General features: G+C 44.8%; 2 protein-coding genes across 2 annotated transcripts in view; one reads left to right on the top strand and one right to left on the bottom strand.

Moving 5' to 3' along the window:
* The first annotated feature begins 8 nt into the window (after nucleotides 1-8).
* Nucleotides 9-10782, top strand: TLDC1 (TBC/LysM-associated domain containing 1). The gene is made up of 8 exons (XM_010133313.1): nucleotides 9-38; nucleotides 1032-1208; nucleotides 4864-5094; nucleotides 5792-5936; nucleotides 6551-6991; nucleotides 8225-8343; nucleotides 9476-9652; nucleotides 10654-10782. The coding sequence occupies exons 2-8, from the start codon at nucleotides 1041-1043 to the stop codon at nucleotides 10780-10782; spliced, it is 1410 nt and encodes a 469-aa protein (XP_010131615.1). The 5' UTR covers nucleotides 9-38; nucleotides 1032-1040.
* Nucleotides 10783-14133: 3351 nt separating this feature from the next.
* The window catches only part of ATP2C2 (ATPase, Ca++ transporting, type 2C, member 2), a 24751-nt gene continuing 16823 nt past the window's right edge, over nucleotides 14134-22061 (bottom strand). The window contains exons 16-27 of the mRNA XM_010133312.1: nucleotides 21433-21534; nucleotides 20716-20872; nucleotides 19192-19362; nucleotides 18518-18615; nucleotides 18377-18427; nucleotides 17723-17889; nucleotides 17015-17083; nucleotides 16816-16932; nucleotides 15983-16130; nucleotides 15288-15383; nucleotides 14881-15022; nucleotides 14134-14216 (exon numbers count right to left, since the gene is read on the bottom strand). Coding sequence (XP_010131614.1) covers nucleotides 14134-14216; nucleotides 14881-15022; nucleotides 15288-15383; nucleotides 15983-16130; nucleotides 16816-16932; nucleotides 17015-17083; nucleotides 17723-17889; nucleotides 18377-18427; nucleotides 18518-18615; nucleotides 19192-19362; nucleotides 20716-20872; nucleotides 21433-21534 — 1401 coding nt within the window. The remainder of the gene's footprint in view (nucleotides 14217-14880; nucleotides 15023-15287; nucleotides 15384-15982; nucleotides 16131-16815; nucleotides 16933-17014; nucleotides 17084-17722; nucleotides 17890-18376; nucleotides 18428-18517; nucleotides 18616-19191; nucleotides 19363-20715; nucleotides 20873-21432; nucleotides 21535-22061) is intronic.

The following is a 22061-nucleotide window of genomic DNA, read 5'->3' as shown; positions in this document are numbered from 1 at the left end:
AGAAAGATTTCTCTGGAACTGGGAATCGCGAGCCAGAAGTCGGCTACCAGAAAGGGTGTGGAATTTGTGGAAAGAAAACCACGAGAGGCTGTTTATTCTGCTTCTCATCTTTTTTATGTTGTCACCCCAGGAGCGTGTCTACCCCAGATAGATGGGAAGGGCGTTTGCAGTGGTGATGGTCACTGTGGTCACAGTGGGGTTTGGTGGTGCTGTGGCACTACTGGGTCCATGCTGTGCTTCTCCAGAGAGAAAGCCAGAGCATGTGGTCCAGACAGCACTAAAATTAGTCTCCGTAATGCAGGTTAATCCTGAGACAGTGAGAGAAATCATAGTTGTACCTTTAAATGTATAAAACGAACAAACCCCGAACCACAACCCCCTGCCAACCTTGATTCTGTGGGTACCAGCTCTCCACAATTTAGTGACTTCATATACACCTATGTGGTTTTGATGGGTCTTGAGTCATCTTCTTAACTGTTCTTGTTATTCTGTTTCTTGGCAGCTTTTTGCCTGAGTTTTGTACTGTGTCCTCAGAAAAAACATTCTCGTGTCACCTTCAGGGAGTTTACAGTGATGGGGTTTTAGTGCCATGTGTTATTGGCAGACTTCGCTTCAGTCCATTAATGCATCAGAAAGATGTAGCATAATCTGTCATAAATAATCCATAATCAGGCTATCCCCTTCATGTTAGTGATGTGTTCCAGCTGACAGACTCATGGTCACTTTGCACGAGCTAATTTAATCATTAAATCCTATCGGTTTTTCCATTTGATAAGACTTGAATGAGGTTTGAACTGGTAGACAGGGTGGTCTTAGCAAAGAGCTGGCAGATTGTTTTTTAAAGCACGGTTGCTGTTTGTTAAGTTCATTAGGTCTCTGACTACAGAGGCTGAGCAGTGGTTTTAGTAAGAGTTTCCGAGGCACGTATAGAATTTGCACTGGTGTGTTGGTCTGTTTGATGCCTTGTGGCCATTGTGATACCTTTCTGTCTTCAGAGGGGTTTCTTTTTTGTTCCTTTTCCTTTGCTGCAGGTTGAAAAGATGGGAAATGCAGAAAGCAGTGCCTATCGGAGTCACCTCTCCAGATTTCTCCCCGAGGAGCAGTCTGACATTGATGGAGTGTTCGATACTTTATCTGCATCGAGTGGCTCGGCTGGAGCAAAAAATGGCAAAGCTACAAAGAAAACTGTGACTCTGGCAGCACTGCAGGCAAGACAGTCTGTTACTTCTGATGTTCTGGGTGTAGAATGTTGAACGTAGTTCCAGAAAGCAGCTTAAGATGTGGCAGTAGTTACTTTTTAAGGATTGCTTGTCTGAATTTAGTATTTAATGGTTTTGGGGTGGGATGGATCTCTAACTTTTTCTCACAGTTTAACACGAGTAGTGACTTTCAGGTTTGTATTTAATTTTTCAGTTGCACTCTTGGGTCAATTTACAACTTTCCTGGTTCTGAAGTAAGTTGGGATGTATGAAAATATTTTTGTAGAAACCTGAAAAAGGCAAGGAGTATTCTTCCCCCCGGAGTCTCTAGAGTGTGATTATTTACAGACTTTCCTGAGGAGCTGTCACAAAATCAGTTTGCATTTGGTTATATCTTTCTCCCTCAGTTGCATCACAGCCTCTAATCTTTTCACTTGCATTAAAACGAGAGAATTCAATTTCACTTGATTAAGCTGCAGCTCCCTGTTATAGCTAATTAACATACATTATGCTTTCTGATTAACTCTGCATTCATTTTCTCATCAACAAAGAAGAGGAAAATGATTCGCTGCAGTACTTGATAACTTCAGTTAGGCAGGACCCAAGTGGCCAAATGAATGTAGTATTAAAAGTGCATTTTTATACAAGTTACACAGTTAATGGAATCAAATTAAAACCCGGTGACAGAAGCTGGTTGTTTTAAGATATTTAGCAAAGCATCTCTGTACAGACCAGCTTTACCCTTCCTCCAGCCTGGCTGCTTATGAGCAGTCACCAGTTTGGAAACAGGGGTGTTCCTGCCCAGCTTTTCAGCCTGTGTTGGATTTGTGTGATCAGGTTTTGGTAGCAGGGGGCTACAGGAGTGGCTTCTTTGAGAAACTGCTAGAAGCTTCCCTGGTGTCTGACGGAGCCAACGCCAGCCGGCTCCAGGATGAACCCGCTGCTGGCCAAGGAAGAGCCCGTCAGTGATGGTGGTGATGCCTCTGTGATACTTAAAAAGTTTTAAGAAGGGGGAAAAAACCCTACACAATTGCAGCTGGAGAGAGGAGTGAGAATATGTGAGAGAAACAACTCTGCAGACACCAAGGTCAGTGAAGAAGGAGGGGGAGGAGGTGCTTCAGGTGCCAGAGCAGAGATTCCCTTGCAGCCCGTGGTGAAGACCATGGTGAGGCAGGTTGTCCCCCTGCAGCCCATGCAGGTCCACAGTGGAGCAGATGCACCAGTAGCCCGTGAAGGACTCCACGGTGGAGCAGGTGGATGTGCCCAAAGGAGGCTGTGACCCCGTGGGAAGCACATGCTGGAGCAGGCTCCTGGCAGGACCTGAGGAGAGAGGAGTCCATGCTAGAGCAGGTTTGCTGCCTGGACTTGTGACCCTGTGGGAGACCCATGCTGGAGCAGCCTGTTCCTGAAGGCCCATGCCCTGTGGAAGGGACCCACACTGGAGCAGTTCATGAAGAGCTGCAGCCCGTGGGAGCAACTCACCTGGAGAAGTTCATGGAGGACTGTCTCCCATGGGAGAGACCCCACAATGGAGCAGAGGAAGAGTGTGAGGAGTCCTGCCCCTGAGGAGGAAGGAGCAGCAGAAACAATGTGTGATGAACTGACCGCAACACCCATTCCCCATTCCCCACCCCCCTGAGCCTCTGGGGAGGAGGTAGAGAAATCAGGAGTGAAGTTAAGCTCTGGAAGAAGGGAGAGGTGGAGTGAAGGTGTTTTTCAAAGTTTGGTTTTATTTCTTATTATTCTACTCTGATTTGATTGATTATAACATAAATTATTTTTCCCCAAGCCGAGTCTGTTTTGCCCATGACGGTAATTGCTGAGTGATCTCCCTGCCCTTATCTCGACCCATGAGCCTTTCATTATATTTTCTCTCCCCTGTCCAGCTGAGGAGGGGAGTGACAATGTGGCTCTGGTGGGTGCCTGGTGTCCAGCCAGGGTCAACCCACCACACAGCCCTAATAGGTCTAGCAACCTGGTCCTTGGTGTTGGTTATTTGATAGGGACTGGGAAGAAGTTCTCTCTCCAGCTTTGCCCCAGATCAGTGTGATGGATGGTCAACTTGGATGGACATTTGTCTCTTCCCTTCCCACCTTTTTGTTTGCTGATGTAAATTAAAACTTTTTGAAGGACTGCCTGTAGGTGCCTAATTCCTTGGTGCAGGGACTATTGCAGTGGCCTGCCTGCTTCGAGGTGTTGATGCTCCTCTCTGAGCTACATTGATCTAGCACCAGTCTGGTAACACTGATGAGACCCCAGGCGTAACCTCAGTGCTTTGCCTGAAGGAAACTACACGGGTTCTCGACCAGAGCAGGCTGCGCTGCCTAGCTTGGAAGCAGGTAGAGCAGGTATCTCTAGATACTTTCCTGAAGCCATTTAAGACAAGGATTCTAAACTGACAGAGGTGTGAGTTTGTTAGAGGTTTGTTAAAGATTCTCTTTGTAGAGTTCTTTTTCGAACCCCAGATCGACTTGTTGGAATAGCTATAACAAAACAGTGCAATGAAGTCAGTGGTGGGTGGGAAGTGGTAGGGAGTGGGTAGGTAGTACTGCAGCATGAAGTAAAAAACCCTTGAGTATAGTGTTTTTACTTATGTTCCGTGCTGCTTGTCTCACTTCAGGCTCATAGAGCACCTCTAGAAAGCCTCTTGCAGACAGCTACACCCCCCGTGACCGTCCCTCCCTCACCATGGAGCACTCTAATGTGCAAGACTCTGGCTCCTAACTCTGCTTCTCCCAAAATCAATGGGAGTTTTACCACTGACGTCAGCAAAAGCAGGGTAGTGCTTGGCATATTGGCTCTCCCCCTAGCACCATTAATGGCAAACCAGGACGGCTGTGGTGGCTTCACTGGGAGTGGTGTTGAGCCAGCAGTGGGTCAGGTGTGTGGTGTGTTATGCACACAGCTTTGTGCAGCGAAGACACTGTGTCATTGTGTCCTGGTCTACGGATGTATTTTAGATGGTTTATTTTTAAACCATGTCATTATCTCGAACACCGTGAGTGTTTCCTGAATGCAGAGTCAGAGCTTTCTCGCAGCGCCGGGATGTACGATGGTGTGAATCGGTTAGATTTCGGCTCAGAGGGCCAGTCATGCAGTTTAGATGAGTAAGTTTTGATTTGACTGTCTTCACATCAGGGATGTCTTCAGAAAATCAGGAGATCTCAGTCTTTTTCTGTGCTATGCAGAGGGAAGCTTCTCAGTTGTTTGTATGTGTGCCTGAAGGGTTAAACACATTTGCTGCCTGCATTGATTCAAGGCCAAAACTGAGAGGTGGAAAAAACTTCACTTTCTCTTTGTTTTTAAGAATCTGTGAGCTCCACTATCAAAAGTAGAGTGACACCACAATTTTAACTGTTGGACCTTTACATACAGAAATCTTTTGCTAATATCCTGTTAACACTCTGCAGCATTGTTCTTTTTAAAGTCCGTGGCAGTAGAAAACCAGAATCACCTTGCTAAATCGTACTGGAAAGGAAATACTATAAAAAGAGACATTTTATCTTTTTCTCGTGGAAAACCAGTCCTGTGACTAAAGTTTGTTGCCAATAATAGATGCTTGAAATCCTTCATTCTTAGCGGAGTACCTCAGCACAGATTAGCTGGAATATATCAGTTATTCTTAATTTGTAAGATAAGTTCCCTGCTGCTTTCCGTCCTGCAGGCGTACACGTGGGAGCCGTTACCGGAGCACATGACTGTCCGGTTATACCACGGAATGAAGAGTATTGACCTGATTGGGAAGTCGTCGGGGCCGAGCGAACAGATCGCCAAGGAGCAGTTTGTCATTTTCATGTCCAACCTCTTAAAAGGGAATGCAGAGGAGAAGATTGCCATCATCATGAGGATGATCTCCAAGGCAGAAGGGCCTGTGAAGGGCAAACAGATCCAAGAGGTAAACAGGCACTTCCGTGTTTAAGAGCAGAGACGGGGTAGGTAATTTGAAGGTAATCTTTAGAGCACAAGGTTCAGACTGGGATTCTTGACTTCTGTATTTTTTAAACCACTTTACCGCTAACTTGCTGATCTGGGACAAACCAGGTTCTGTAGGTGACTTGCCTACTTGAAGCAGGATCCGGGATTTGCAGAGCATGCTGACTGGTTTGTCTGGTGGTTCATAGGCTCACTCTGAAAGGTGAAGAGACTGGCTGTCTTTAAGAGCCAGCAGGAGTTGTGGAGTGGATGGGCCTTCTGGGAACAGCAAAATACTTGCTAGAGCTTTAGTTGCGAGATAGGTGTGTGAATCCAATGCATAGCTTGCAAGGTGGGAGAGGGGGATCTCACAAACCAGTGACTCACTAGCAGCTTCTACCACTGCAAAATCTGGGCCTCCCCTCCCTCTTCCATGCCATAATTTATGGAGATGCTTTGTGAAGTGACATGTACCAAATGTCTTGGCAAAGGGTACTTTTAGTCAAGACCTGTGACCCTGAAACAGCACTTCTGTTATTTCTGACTCGTCATGAAGACAAGATTTCTGCTATTGGGATTACAGCATCAGTATGACTTAGCTTTATTTTGAGAAAGTCCTTTGAAGCTCTTGGCAATGTTATTTAAGAAATGCCCAAATGATGATGTTCTAACCTTTGAAGTTCACAGAGGAACTGATCACCTCTGTAGTCCATGTACTGAGCTACAGGAAGGAACTAAAAGGTTGGAGTTTGGAGAACACAAGGGATTCTGCGAGTGGAGTAAAGGCTCTGGCTTCTCAGCTGATATCAGAATTGAAGCTTGCAGGTGAGCAGCACTGCTTACTCATGTAAGCTCTGATCTCACAAGAACTGGTCTCTTCAGGTCACATCCTTGAGTTTAAATGGTGAGCCGGTATTTCAAACCTAGTGCTTTATGAATGACTGGGGAATTCTATTTTACCTTATCACCTTTCTGCCCTGAATTCAGGAGAGCTCTAGTTTGAAGTTTAAGTGGATACGCAGAACTATTTGCCATGGAACATGTGTACGTTACAAATACCTGACTTGCAGGTGATGGGTGTTCAGATGCATGAACATATGTTTCATACGTATGTATGTCCTTTTAACCAGGCATAGGGTTATCGTTGCGCTGCCGTAGTAGTAGATGTTGCTGTCTTGCAAATAAATTCTCCTCAGTTGCAGCTAAGAGTCCATGTTTCATAATCACGGTGCTCCAACCAGGGGATGTAACAGGCAAATGTTCCTCAGTTCTGTGCATGCATCTGCTTGATGTAGTTGACACTTTACTGTCGTTGGCTCCTTTCATATGTGGTTTCGTGTCCAGTAAAATAATGAAATATTGTGTTTACCATTAAAAATCAACTGAATATTTTCCAGCCTGGAAGACTTACTACTTTTCCCGTGTGTCTTATTATTTAGATGGGACAAAACCTGTGGGTCCTCAGCTGGCAGAGTCAGATTTTGCTCAAAGTGTCATTGAGGACTGGGTGTACCGAGTTCCACAGATCTCAATTTTCCTCAGTGTTGTTATCAGGCAAGGCCTCCACGTGCTGCATTCCCTCCCAGACCAAACCAAAGACTTACTCAACTTGGTTCCAAGCTGCAAAGGCATCAAAGGAAGAGAACTTGTCAGTCTCTTTGACATCCCATCCATCATATACATCAACTCCCATCTGCCTGCGGAGCTACAGCACAAGTGGCAGCTTTTATTTTCTTCTAGGCTTCATGGAGAAAGCTTTTCACAGTTGTGTGGGCACATAGTGAACAAAGGCCCTTGCATAGTGATCTTAAAGGACTTGGATGGTTATATCTTCGGTGGGTTTGCATCTCACTCCTGGGAGGTGAAGCCACAGTTCCAAGGTAAAGCTCACTTTCCTTTTTGCAGTATCTCATGGTTCTGCTGAACAAACGTCACCTGTTCTTCACCCTGTCACTTCCATGACACAGTATTTCTTACCCTTCAGTGTTATTTTCCTGTGGCAAAACTAACACTAATTTTTGCAAATTAAAAAGTGCACACCAAGTTATTCTTGCTTTGTACCTAGTCAGGCATGTTACTGATTAATGCTTATCGTTTCTCTGTTACTTGATAAATCTTTTAGAATCGCAGGACTTACTGATCGTGGAGCAGGTTTTCTTTTCAGTGAGGTCTGTCAACGGCCGTAGCGCATAGGTTTGCAGTGAGAGGAGAATGAAGGAGCGGAGCACAGGCGATGAGTTAGAGTTTCAGTAAGTGTCCAGCAGATGGCAATGCTCCATCTCGGAACAGCTGAGCCACACAGCTTAAAACTCCTGCTGCCTTCTGTGCACTTTTAAAATCCAGCAGTTAAAGGGTCCTCTGGGCAAGTTAAAGTTTTTGTTCCCTTGAAACCTATGGGTGGAAAAGAGGCGGGTTTTGTATCTTTTGGAAAGAATTTTTGTGATGGCTTTCAGAAAAAAAAAAAAAAAGAAAAGGACTCTGGATAATCTGTCCTGCTGGGAATCCTCACTTTTGCTGCATTAAAAACTTAATTCCTGTGCTTAATTGTATTTGGTGATTACCACTTCAGTCAGTTTATGTCATGTGATATTACACAACGCTTTTCTTGTCTTTTTTTCTGATAGAATAACACATGTAGCGCACTAACCAATCACACCACAGATCCCCCTGAATACCAGGCTGGCTGTGGTGACAATTGTGCTCTCAGTCATTGGCCCTGAACTGATCTGCCTGTCAACAGGTCAGAGCGAAGGGTGTCTGCAAGCCTGGGGTGCCGTTTGTGCAGCTCGAGCAGGTGGCCAGTTTGAGGTGGTACAGTGGAGTCCTGTGCTAGGTGTACCCTTATGTGGCAATGTCCTGTCCTAGTCACGCCTCTGGCTCTGCCCTTGGTCACAGCCATATAATCACACTGATTTCTGTGACCCTGCACAGAGTTAACTGAAAGTAAACAATAGGTCTAGATCTTGAGGAGAGGGAGGAAGAGGTTTTCTGAGATTGCAGCTGCTCTCTTTGAGTTAGTCACTGGGACTTCTTCAGTAATTTTTTCCTCTCCTGTTTCTAGGCAGGTTATTGCCTGGCCGCCTGTCTGACCTGCGATGCTTTTCTGTTTATAGGTGACAACAGATGCTTTCTATTTTCCGTTTTCCCCTCTCTTGCTGTATACACACACACGGGGTATAATGACCACTACATGTATTTGAACCACGGCCAGCAAACAATGCCAAATGGACTTGTAAGTGTTAAAGGGCAGCTTGGAAATTGGGTTCATGACTGGTATTCAAAGTGTTTTGTGTTTTTTGCTTCTGTTACTGTGAGCAGCTTTATTTCACTTTTTAGTCTCTGAGGGAGTTTTCATCTCATCTGTGCTATTTATGCCACACTCGTAGTAGCAGGATTTTCTTCTTTTTTTTTTTTTTTGCATTAAAGCATCAGCATAAACTGCGAATTATGGATAATGATGGAGAACTTGCAGTAGCAATAGACCCTATATTTTCTTTACAGTTGATACGTGTAGTGAAGTACTGAGTCAAGTAAGGTGGCATTTGCGGGTATCTGACCCAAGTAGGTGGGTTTTGTGTAGGTTAGATTTAGAGAGGTTCTGGGAATAAATCTTTTTGCCAAGTTTGGTTATGACAGCAGCCCTCCTAGCAGTCCTCCCTGTTGTCTGGAAGAGGTGGCTGCACGTATTCACATTGCTGAGGCAGCACAAGCTGCTGCTCTACAGAACCAAGGGTCCTTCCATGGGCTGTTCTCACTGCCACGCTAACCGCTTTTTAAAGTACGGAAGGCTGCCAAAGCCCAACAGAATGAGAGTGCAGGAGGCTGCTGCTCCAGCTGCGGAGGATTTTCTACAAAGCTGTAATATTGCCTGTTTTGAAAAGTGCCTCTCACTTTTGTGGCATTATGTACCCATAACTTTGAGAATTGCAGCAGCCTGGAGTAAATTAGCTCTAAAGAAAGCAAAGAACACCAAATTACATCATTTGTTTCTATAGATACTTTTCTAAATGGAAAAGAGGCAGCAAAACTGAGTACTTTCACCCTATTTTAAATGGAACTGTTAGGCGATAAGCAAAAGCCAGAGAGCTAAATGTCTGGCACAAGAGGCAGGTGATGTGCTTGCAGATCCTGGCACTCTGCGAAGTGTAGTGGGAGAGCAGCACCACTCAGGTACGATCTTGTTTGCCATCAGGAATACTGGATTTGGGTGCAGAAGCCCAGGTTCCCTCAGAACACTCTTTTTCACCTTCCCACACAAGTGTGGCATAAATACTGAAAATTGCATTTGATACTGGACGTTTGCTAACTCGCCCAGTCTGTTTTACGTGCGCAGCAAGTGCTCAGTGCGCTGCTTTGGTTCACAGGGCATGGGTGGACAGCACGAGTACTTCGGACTCTGGGTAGATGGTGACTACGGGAAGGGACACAGTAAAGCAAAGCCTCGCTGTACCACCTACAACAGCCCCCAGCTGTCAGCGAAAGAGGATTTTACATTGGATGCAGTGGAAGTTTGGGCAGTGGGAGACCTCCCTGAAAGTGTGGTGAGATTGTGTCCTACTTGGAAAGGGAGATGTAAATGCAAAACGTCCAGTTTTCTGATTAAAGACTGTCTCTCCGTTGTACTGAATCACATCCTCTTTACCTGGCCCCGCGGTGCCGTGTATTTTATAGCAAGCAAATGGCAAAACAGTAGTGGAATTATTGAGGGTGCCGACAAGAGCGAGCATCAGGAGCCATGAGGTGATGGAGACAGAAGAGCTCTGCTTTACGCAGAATGTCAAAAGGCCTTTGTGACATTGCGGAGCCTCCTTGGCGGGTTCAGTAAAACCCAGTGTTTGTAAACCAGAAAGCAAGCCCTGGCAGCTCACAAATAAAGCCTAACCTATAGTTCGGGAAGAGAACCCAAAAGATTTCTTTATCAGTAACATCAGATTTAGTATTGTTTTGCAGTAGATATATGTGAATAGATTTATGCTCGTCTTTCTGCACTTGGTTTATTGCGGGGAATGAGTAGGAGACCTCAGTCCAGCCTCTTCTGACCCCGGTAATTTATTCTTTTATTAATCTGTCTGAGCTGAACAGTCTGCTGATGGGCTTTTTAATATTTTATTTTTAGTTCTTTTCATACTAAATTCATGTGCCCTGTTTGTTCACTAGACAGATAACCGGAAATAGAAACAGAACAAACTGATTACAAAAAAATGTTGAATTGCACTTGAATCTCTTTAAAAAAAAAAAAATCCCATCTGCGCTTCAAACTGAGGTCAGGTTCACCAGGATGCTCTGGCTGGCTCGTACCCTGAATAAACTTGAAATAGTTCCCTTGGCATCTTCGGAAAAGTTTATGTGTCACTGCAGCAACACAAATCATTTGATGTATCCAGAATGTTAAATGCCTGACCTGGAAAGGACGTGTGTGCTGTCGTGACACGCTTGCAAACCAGATTACTTATGGACTTTTGGGAAGGTTCTTTCCTGTAGCCCAATAGTGAGTCATTCATAACGACATTTTAAATTGACTGTGTTTTATTTTGTTTTCAAGACAAAAGGTAAGAAGAGTATCCTGGATGTGGATCCTGAGGCTCAAGCCTTTTTAGAAATGGCTGGAAAAAGCCGTCATAGTGAAGGTCTCCGAGAACCCATTGAAGAGGAGGATGATGATGATAATTAAAAGAATCACAGTAACATGAGAAACCTTTTTCTGCTCCTGAATGTTAATGTTCCTTGAACAGCATATTTTCCCTCATTTTTTTCCTTACCTAATGATGTGGGATGAAGCCTTGTGCTTATTCAGTATTTAGGTCCAATACCATGTACTGCCTGAAGGGTTTTGTTTGGGGAGAACAGAAGAATTAACTAGGTGGTTCATCATTAGACATCTCTAAGTCGTAGCACGATAATTTGGTGGAGTTCCTGATAGATCCTAGCTGCATACAGCATTAAAACCAGAAGAAGTTATCGACAGTACTGCTTCCTGGCTTGGAGAATCGAGAGGTGTTTCTGTAAAGACTGTTCAAGACACCGCTCAAGGCTCTTACACCTCAGCTGCACAGATTTGTTTGCATGGAATGAAGTTAGTCAGCAAAGCCAACGTACTGATGTCTTCCACTGGTGAAGATGGAACAGCCCACGTGATTCCTTATGAAGGATGCTGTTAATTTGCATAGCTCCAGTTAAAGCCTTAAATCCCGTGTTTTCTAAGTCAGATTGTGCAGGAAGTGACGCTGTATGGGCTGTCAGATGTACAGAGTGTGAACTGTACAGTATGTAGAATACTCCAGTATCCACGTTTGTAATCCTACACCACACCTTAGTGCAGTCACTTCAGATTTTTCTGCAGAAATTTCCCCTATTGCTTTTCAAACTGGCTAGAACAGAACCCTGGGACTCCTTCAGCCATATTAGTCCCAAGAAGGGGCCCTACCTCCAGCAGAAATTCTCTAGGGAAGAACCTTCTTTAGTAGCCTCCCGTGAGCCTGCAGGGAAAGATCCTGGAGGAGTCCACAGTTAGTGTGGAATAGTATCTGCAGATACCTTGTGAAAAACGTCAATCAATCAGGGTTATGGCTGTAGCCTGATTAATGGTGACTGCTGTACATTTTATTTCCACGTAACTAATTGTTACTGTATTACAGAGAAAAGTGTCTGCAACAAGAAATGTAACTGGTGGGTTGGGGTTTTTGCTCTGGTTTGTTGGCTGTTCACCGGTCACCACCAGTTTTGTCAGGTCTCCCATACTCAGGGCTATTTCTGCTTATAGCTGTACACATCTGTCAGTAATTGTTAGTTTGACCTCATTAATTCCACATGGAATTCTACCAGGGGCTGCCGTTTCTAACTCAGCAGATTGTGTTTGGTGATGCTCACCAGTCTTTCTCCTCCTAAGGAGAAGGACTGTATTAAGCCTCCTTTATCCAAGCATGAGCTCGTCTTCTGTGCAGCTCAGAGCACAAAACATGCTGTAACAGTCTGTAAAACTACCGCCACTCCTGAACATGTGCCTTCCTTCAAAGTCCTTCCCTTAGTGTTTCCTTGTGCGTGGTCTTTTTTTTCTCCATCCAACGTTTTTCATAGAGACCCAGATGTGAATATCCTGAATGATCTTGTGCCTTATTGTAAATCCCATTTTAAAAAATTTTATTAAATGAAATGAATTTAGCCTTGAAAGGAGAGCGTGAAGAAATCACTCCCACCAGACATCCTAGAACGGAGCTGTGCCTTCTGTGTGACACCTGCGCTAATGATTGGACAGAGATGCTATTTGTTCCCTACAGAGTATGCTACGAAAGGCCTGAGCTAATGTATCAAACACCCTTTATCTTGTATTTGGTTAAATAACCCAGACAGTCTCCCAAGTTTGTAACACATAGAAAAAAATACAAGCATTAAAACAATTCCATGGACCCTTTTGTATCATTTTCTTCTCTATTTTAATAAGAATTTGAAGCATTACCGAGTAGGGAGTGCTGCATGGACAGCACTGAAGTGCAGCGGTGCTGGGTTTTGTTTTGACATCCTCAAACTCCCACTACACATCTCAGAGCTGTCCTTCACTTCCGCACTGCCTGCGCCTACTCACTAAATACCACCAGTGGATGGTGGACAGGAATGGGGCAGCGCTGAACTTCTGCAGTTACATGTGAACTAAACACCTAGACTTCCCTTCCCTCCCATTAAGGCAGAGGTTTTTCTCTGAGGACTGAAACCATATAGAAGGATTTTAAAAGACACCTTTGCAGACTGTATCTGGGGAGGGCGAGTTGCACAAAGCTGCTCTTCACCAGAGGTATCTCGTTGGCCACGTTTTCATTTAAAACGAGTATCAGCGAAGCTGGTTCTTTCGAGGTGACGAATCCAAGATGTAATCGTGTTTATTCACCATCCTGTGAAGATCAGAAGAGCATTTTGACCTCTGAAATTGGGGGTTTTGACAAGTTTGTGTCAGAGACTCTTCACTTTGAAGTGATGGTGTTACACTGGAGGAAGAAGAAAACTGACCCTATGGCACTTTTAGGAATCAGTGAAGCATTATTTGCCAGGACACTACTGAGCCAACCAGCAGATGGGATCATTCAAAATTGTTCTTTACGTGTAAAAAGATTGGGGTTTTTTCCAGATTAAGCAAATTGCATCTCTTCCAAGCCAATCTGCATCTAAAGCTGTCCAGCAAGCGTTTGTCAGCAGTGTGCTTGGCGGTGGTCTAACCAGCTCTGAGCCACTTTCATGCAGCTGTTGATCCAGCTGCAAACCTTCACATACCTGCTTAGGTACATCAGTCACCTTTGTTCTCCTGCACTTGTGAGAGCGAGTCCCTTCCCCTTTAGATCCATCCACTGCTGTGATCAGATCAGCCTCCTGCTTTGCTCCCGTTAGTCACACAGGGACAGTCACTGCAGTGGTCGGCAAAGGCTGACAGCTGCAGGTCAGCTCTTCTGCTCTCTACTCTTGGACATCTCCCACAGCTTCCGTGAGTCATGCTGAGCCAGGGCTGGGTATCTGGGAATCTGGAAACACTACAGCTTGACGAGAGGAAAAGGAGGGCTAGAGAAGAGGGGTCTCTTCCATTCTTCTAACTTAATATAAAAGGACAGGTCTAAATCAAGAGTCTCATTCAGATACTCAGTAACATTTTAAAGTTTATATTTTATTAATAAAAACCATTTTGATTTAAATAAATAAAATTTCAGTTTATGCATAACACATTTTTCTGTACAGGTGTGAAACTGTGTTATTTTGTCTGGGACTGTCAGAGCATTCTTGACGTATGGGTCAATGTTATAAAAATATACCTGATCTTGGTTTAAAACACAATCTGCTCTGGAGTTTTCTGTGGACAGCCCAAATGGCAGAAGGAGCAGACTGTCGCACAAGGTCTGTCGGCACAGGTTCACTTGAGTATCTCCAGCAGGGATGTGCGGTGTCAGGAAGCAGTGCCTCTGAATTACCCAGCACCACAGCTCCGTGCCAAGTGTGTCCTTAGAGGCAGTTCTCATCAGGTGCCACATCCCTTCCTGCGCTTCGGTCAGCAGCAGCATTTTTCACAGAGTTTGACGAGCTCGGACACGATGAAAACTGAGGAGGCCAGTGCGGTGAGGAATAGCAGGTCTGCCGGGAGGAAGCAGAGCAGAGATGAACATTGTGGCTGGCTGGGCATTGCGCAGGGCAGGAACCCCCAGTTAAGGGCTTCCTGCAGTGGGCAACTGGTGTAACTCCAGGGGGGTACGGCCTGGCTATGCTTTTGCTGGCTGAAGGGTTACAGAGATGGCTGCGGTGGACAAGGAATACCCATAGTTGTGATAGTCACTGGACGGGTGGAAGCCTCCAGGTTAATCCTTTGGGATTGTTGTACCCTGCTTGTAACAACACGCCTGATACAATGCGGTCTGGTGGAGCTTGCCTGGACCAACTCTAACGCTGAAATATGCGTTACATCTCCACTAGAAACTGTTCACTTGGCTTTTTCATGATGAGTGACTGCGTAACGGTTCCAGATACATTCATGTGAGAAATACCATCACACAGAGCTTGTGAAAAGCCTTGGCGTGTCTCCATTTACATGCATTTATGTGCAGTAAATCAAACTCACAACCTAGGCTGGGATAGTATCATTAACTACTACTTGTGTAAGTCCCTAGGTGTGGGAGATGTTGATTGATTTCCCCCACCAGCAATCAGTTGGGAGCTGTCATGTAACAACCTGGCAATCGCAGCTGCTTTTTAAAGTAGCTTTAATGGAAAAAAAACCCACAACATTTATTTTTCAGCTTACCTAGCACTCCTAAATTCTCTGTCTGGAAGATCTTTTGTAGTGGAGGGACGTATATAACAGCCAGCTGTCCCAAAAACGACCCAAGCACAGAGTACAAGAACATGCGGTTTCGAAAAAAGCCGATTTCATATATCAGCTTGGTCTAGAGAAGAAGGAAAAAAGATAAACCAGAGAGAAAAGTGACATTTTGCTTGTAAACTCCTCTACTTTTCAAAATTACTTAAATGCTAACTTTGGCAGAGCTACATAAGTTAAAGTGTAGTTGCAGTTGAACTATAATGGATAACTTTATAAAGATGATAAAAATCTGCTTTAAATGACATTAGCACACACCCCCCAACACTTTCCATGGAAAATACAAGTATTCTGATGTTTATGTTGGTGTTTTGCTGACAGAGCGATCTCACCTGAGAGCGGCATGTCAGGGCATTGAAGAGGTCAAAAAACACAAAACAGGTAAAAGTCATGGTTGTGGTTCGAGGAGTTATGACACTTTTTGGATTCTGAAAGCACACGCAAGAACTCAGGGGTTAGTTAAGCCTGTCTGTTCGACAGCTGAATTAAATATCCCCTTTAGTGACACCAGTCACTTCAAAGGGGAGGAGAACAAAGCAATAAATCCAGGTCTAACCGTTATAGATAGCGTTCATTGCCCACTGCTGAGTGTTGAGTTTATAATCTTATCGACCATGCTCTAAACTCTTAAACGGATGTGGAGTTTCGGTAAAGAATATTCCAGATAAACTTACCATAACTTAAACTGTTATGGTAACAGTCACTGTTTACTAACAGCAATCCATGGTGCCTTTGTACTTGGCATTTTCTACTCACATGGAAGTCTAGAGGTGAAAAGTACCTCAAAGCGTTGCTATCATATCAAGTAATAGTTTTCCCATTCTAGATAGGAACCTCCAAATTAGAGGCAACATAGGAAGGCAGGAGCAGAGCTAGGAGCTGCCCTGGGTTCCTCAACCCTCTGGCCATACTGCTCCTTCCCCACTGGATGTATTTCAGAAAGTCCTTCTGAGAGCACTCCAGAGATTGCCCTTCACTTTGCTCTCCACCCTGAGGAAAACAAGATGTGACTGCAGATTTTCCTCACCTCCTTCCAGAAGACAAAGAGGGTTCCGCTGATGATAATTATGGCTGACATGAAGATTTTCAGGATCAGTGATTTGCTGAGTATAGTATCCGTGATACACCGGGGGGGCTGTTTGATAGTGTCCCTGTCAACAGGTTCAACTCCCAAACTGCCTCAAAGAGAAGCAGAGGGTCGTGTTTAGTCAATACAGATCGTCCCAGAACGGCACTGCTGATAAAACAGGAGGGACATGGAGGATGCAGTTCTTTGAAATACATCGTCAGTGTTCTGGCAGGGTGACGTAAGACCCCAAATTTGTCCGCAATACCTATGCCAAAGGTCATTTTTGCGTATTGAGGCTGCTAAAATGATGTGTTAAACCAAGGCAGTGCATCATACCAGTATCCCTTCCCAGAGGCAGAGCTGCCTATGAGCTTGTGGCCAACATCTCACATTGTGGAAGCGGTAATTGCAATTAGCAGTAGTGGTAATTAGCAGTCAGATGGTTCCTAACCCTTGTCATTTTTGAGGCGTACAACCCCGCAGGTACCCACCATTCCTCTGCCAGTCCAACCTGCAGGACTGGCAGCCCATGATGCTCCCAGGACCACAGGCCATTCCTGGTCGAAAAGTGGAATAGCTGCTAAGTGATTCCACCACAGAACAGGAGCATCTAAAACCTCAAGTGAATGCTTTTGAAGGGACCAGCAGCGAACAAAAGAACAACTTGTCTTATCTAGTCACCAGGTGATTGATCCGTTAATAAGAAATTGTAACAACTTGTGTTCCTACGCCAAATTCAAGAATTTGAGTATTAAAACCAAGAATGTTTTGCTGATTTCACTCTTCCCTACCTCTGGGCTGGCGGCCCATCCATGATGATGTTGATCCACAGGATCTGCATAGCATTGAGTGGATTTGGTAGGTTGAGCACTGTTGACAGAGTAATTAGGCTCAAAGCTGAAATGCTCCTGCAAAGCACAGAAGAACATTACTCTGCACGGCCTCACCCAAAGGGTGCTTTCGCTGGAGTTGAAGCGAACAGGAACTTACGTGCTCAGCTGGAACCGGACAAAATTTTTTATGTTGTAAAATATTCCCTTTCCCTCTTCTATTGCATTCCTGGAGAGAGAAGAGAATTTATCACATGACGAGTACTCACACTATTTTACAGCAAGCTCCCTGTCACTTAAAATACAAGTTGTCTTCTCTGGCTCTTATTTCAGTTGTAATTCAGACCCCAGCTCGGGAGAAGGACATCAATGCAGCTTCTCCATTAAAGTTACTATATCAGAACCAGTAGGTCTGAAAATCTGGTTCACGTGGCCAGGTCTTGGTTCACACAAAGCAGGCCTGTGACCTGTTTATACCCTCACTCTACTCAGCCTGCTCTCTCTGTTATGAGCCAATAGAGCATGGCAAATTATGTTTCTCCTCTGAGCTTCTTGGATGAGGCAGAGAGCACAAGTTATCATCTACCCAGACTTCTAGGCGCTTGCAACTCCCCAATCAGCTGCAGCAAAGAGAAACCACAGGGCTCTCAGATGAAAGGTAGCTTTGTCACCACCACTTGAAACAAGAAATTCTTTGCCATGCTTACAACTGAAAATGACGCAACCCACACTGGGTATCTCCACTTGCTGCCTGTTGACTTGCATGCCCTGTGTCATTTGCAGGGCTAGGCACAGACTTGGTGCAATGGAGAGCCAGAAAGTGCCTCAAGTAAGAAAGCACCTGAAGAAAGAAAGTTATGACACCTACATTACTGTTGAGAAGTCATCGTCCACGAGGATCATGTTGGCAGCCTCTTTGCTGACGTCTGTACCAGCTTTTCCCATTGCAATCCCAATATCGGCGGATTTAAGGGCCACAGCATCATTTACACCATCTCCTGTCATTGACACAACGGCACCGGCCCTCTGCAAAGCCTGTGAGAGCGGAGAGACGAGAGACTCTGAAGCCAGGAGAAGGTGAGTATGTCCTGTTGGCAGTCACAGGATTTGCAGTAACATTGAGAGAGCAGAAGTGTGGCGTGACTTGGGGGTAATGCCGACTCACCAGCCCACTGAAGACAAAGCTCAGACCAAGAATTCAGGGACTGGGTTTTCAGGAGCGCGAAGAATCTCACAACTCCAGCAGGAGTTACAAGAGAGGAGTAAAGCCCTCAGAAATCATTCTCCTGATGGTGTGTTTGCTAATACCTCACCAGTGTCTTTCAAATGAGCCAGGCCAGACCTGCAGAGGAATGCTAGCGTCTCCGCTATAAAGAGTGCCAATGCTCTCGCTTGGCTTTTATGATCCTTTAATTTGAGCTGAACCTGCCTTGGGAGACCAGCTGGGCTAGAGAACCGAGACCCTCCCCCCGTACATCTTGTTTTTGTGAGGCATAGAATGCCTTTGAGAGGCTCTTAGTACCTTTATGATTTTTAGTTTGTGCTTTGGACTTGTTCTGAAGAAAATGGAAACCTGAAAAACAACAACAAAAAAATATATACAATCTTCTAGTAGATAGACGCTATGGGAAATAGGCCTTGTTTTTGTAATCAAAGTCATTACATTTTTGACAGCGGATGGTAGCTCTGCCTCTGCCAGTTGGTCCAGCTCTTCCCCAGACATGGCTTTCAGCTTCCCGTTGCAGAGACCAATATTCTGTCCTGCAAAGAAAAGCCCAGAATTAGATCTGCCCATCAGCTCTGGGAAAAAAGTCAATTATTTCCTGACTTAAAGAACAGAGGCAGCAATTAAGGAATATACTGAGAAATGTACCTGAAGCCAGGGCATCTGAATGGGGCCGGTCACCCTGCCCTTACTCAGCTGGAGTTAGGGAAGCGACACAATACCCAGAACCGGAGCCGATGCTAAATCTGCCGCTTGCTCCGTGTTTCTGATGGCCAAGTGGAAAAATGGGAAACGCAGAGATAATCACACTCCGAACAGGAGCAGGGTCTGTGATCCCAGCAATGCCCTCGGTCTCTTTTAAGGGTCTTACATCAAGATTTTTCCATTTCTGGTGTTAAAATAGTGGAATTAAGTTAGTGGAATTTGACCTCTTGTTCATAGCTGCTCTATTGCTACGTGTACTATGATTTGTTTAAATGGAAAACCAAGAGCTCATTGGTATTTAAAACCCCTATTGCACACAGAAATAGAGTTGATTATTAAGTGATGTAACATTTGACTCGTCTGCCAGACAGAATATAGACCCATAGGGAAGAATCCAGGTTCGCTACCTATGGCCACAGCAGTTTCCAGGGCGTCTCCAGTCACCATCTTCACCGATACACCAGACTCAATGAGGACTTGAACAGCTTCTCTCACTCCAGCCCTCGGGGGATCAATTATTCCAACTAGACCCAAAAATGTTAGTTTGCCAAGTTCTGGACCTGAAGCCAAAGCAAGTACTAGAAACAGAGGTGGAAAAAGAGACAAGACTGAATTACTAATAATGTGTTTCCATACATTAAAATGATCATTTGGAGCAGCTATTAAAGCGCCAGCAGAAAACATCTGTAAAACCAGATCTTCAGTCGTTATACTCAGATCTTGCACAGACACAAAAATTTGGCCCACTCCCATAATGCCAGCTCCTCTGACTCAGAGAGAAATCCTCAAAGAAACCTGTGAAACAGAAATGCTCTTTCTAATTTAAAGCCACCTACCAAGTCTTCCCTAAACGCAGATGGACTGAACTGGGACAGGGCAGTGTTAGACAAGACACTATTAAACTACTGTGTTAAACAACAGCACTCCTGTGCAAACATAAACTGCTTTTTTTTTTTAATCTAAAATTGTGAAATATAAATTCAGTCAGGCCAGCGAAACATCCACCATGTAAATGTCAGGGCTCTGAACGTTGTGTTTCTGTTCTTGATGCCTAACCATATCACTCAATTGCTCTTAAACCACTCGAGGGTGTCTTGCCAGGGCTTCACATCAGTGTTGCTTTGATGGTTGAAGCACAGCTCAGGCAGCTGCTGAGAGCTTGATCACTTTTCTCCAGAGTGGTAATTTGCCATTCACAGTGGCAGATGATTCAGATATTGTAAACCAAGCTCTGTACGCGAGTTGCTAGCCACAAGACACCAGGCTAGAGAATTCACACGTTAACTGCACCATCCTCCAGACCCAGCTGCCAAGACTTGCTCTCCTCTGCTCAGGACCTGGGAACGATGTCTCTGTCACTGCATGGAAGTCTCAGGCATCCCTGAAAGGATGTTGCTAGTGATCAAGTGACACACGTATATACATATCTGGGGGCCATGCACTGACAGGCAGTCAGGATCAAGAGGAGATCACTAGATTTGGTCCTAATAAAGAATTGAACCAGACTTCAAATAAAAATCTCAGTGCCCAAATCCATGTTTTGAACCCCTTTCAAAGCTGTTTTTTGTTGCTCTTGAAAAGCGCCTCCAAAGCAGACCTTGGCAGGGCAGCACTTAATCAGGTTCAGCGCAAAGCTCGGACCGTATCCCAGGCAATCACAGCACTCCAGGGAAGGAAAACATTCACCATTTCCAGGGCTTATTTTCAGCATCTTCTAATCTTACTCATTTAAACTCAGCAAGAAAGGTTAGTGGAGAGCAGCAGCCAGCAGAACTAAGACATGGCCCTTAGCCCACTCTGACCGGTTTATGAAGAGATCGTGCAAGCGATGCTAAGGATGGAGCCTCTGTCCGTCCCAACCAAAGCAGAGCAGGACAGTATTAGGGCGTGATAACCTGTGAACTTTAGGGACACAGGCAGTAACAACTGACCTCGTAGACCTGAGGAGCCCATTCGTTTTTCTTCCTGCTGGTAGAAGGCTTTCTGCTGGGGTGTAAGGGCTATCGAGATGCCGCCACTGTTGTACAGAGTGCAATATTGAATGACTTCTTCAAATGCTCCTTTCATAAAGTAAATATCTTCCTGTTCCTTTAAAGTAAGGAGATATTTTTTAAAAAGCTCAGTTTAAAAAGACTGATAATGCATAAGGCTTCACAAAGCAGGTAAAAAACCCCTTTTGTTTGCTCTTCTACCTGTGCTGTAAAATGCCCAGGAGCACGTATGATTTAGAGGTGTGATACTTTTGCTGTAGCCATTTCCCGTGTTCAGCTCCCACAGACAGGATGGCAATGAGAAGGCTGGCGAGTTTGAGCTGGAGTACGATACCTGCCCAAACGAGCTCCTTAAACCAGAAAGGGAAAAGGCCAACATTTTGTTCTGAATATTGTATCGTTCTTCCCCTGTCAGTTGTCTCTGAAAGCTTTTTATTCTTGCTCAAACCACCGTATGAAAGTATTATCTTCTCCCATTCAAATCGAGCTCTGTGAGCTAAAATTACACCCAGGTTGGGACTGCTGAGGTTTGCTCAGTCTTCTCCTGACATAGTTAACTTTTGAACACAGTATTTGCTGAAGAGATACCATTTCGTGCCCATTGTTGAGGACCACAATTGGAAACATGAAACCAGCCAACACCACTGTTTGCTTTACCTGAGCTTTCAGCGTGCATTTGACAGCCATCCACTTCTGTTCAGAGCTGAACGGAATTTCCTTCTTTCTTACATAAATATCTTTTAGGTCAGCTAATTCCATCTGAAGTAAGGTAAAACAAAAAGAGCGCGTGTAGAAGGGCATATTTTCCATATCAGGAGTGTTGACTGTTGCCCATGTACATACCACAGAGCTCAAGAGATATCATAGGGAGAGTTAAACTCATTTAAAACCCATCTTTTCCTTTAGGTGCCTGATATGGAATAAATTAAAGTGAAGTTTGAAGCTTGATCCCTGTTGACTTTTGCAAGAACTAGGGAGTTGCACTGCACTCTTGGTGGGGCTTTGGGTCAAAGGAGGCTCAAGTGCTTTCCCTAAAGCCACAGGAAAGCATCGGGCAGAGCAGATTCCTTCCAGCCCAAGCTCAGGCTCCCCCTCTTTGGTTATTTCCCAGCCACCCTGCTGGAAGAAAAAACAAAACTTGCCAATTTTCCTTTCCTGAATGGTCACTCGTGCACCTCAGGCACCTCCTGTGCTTTTACAGCCCACCCGAAGTCTGTGGACCACAGGCTGCATAATGCTGATCAGATGATACCTTGAGGGGATTTACAGCCCTCTATGAGCAGGAA

Source organism: Buceros rhinoceros, unplaced genomic scaffold (assembly GCF_000710305.1).
Source record: "Buceros rhinoceros silvestris isolate BGI_N320 unplaced genomic scaffold, ASM71030v1 scaffold10733, whole genome shotgun sequence".
Taxonomy (NCBI): domain Eukaryota; kingdom Metazoa; phylum Chordata; class Aves; order Bucerotiformes; family Bucerotidae; genus Buceros; species Buceros rhinoceros.
Note: the sequence above shows the minus strand (reverse complement) of the source record. Positions and strands in the feature narration are given on the sequence as shown.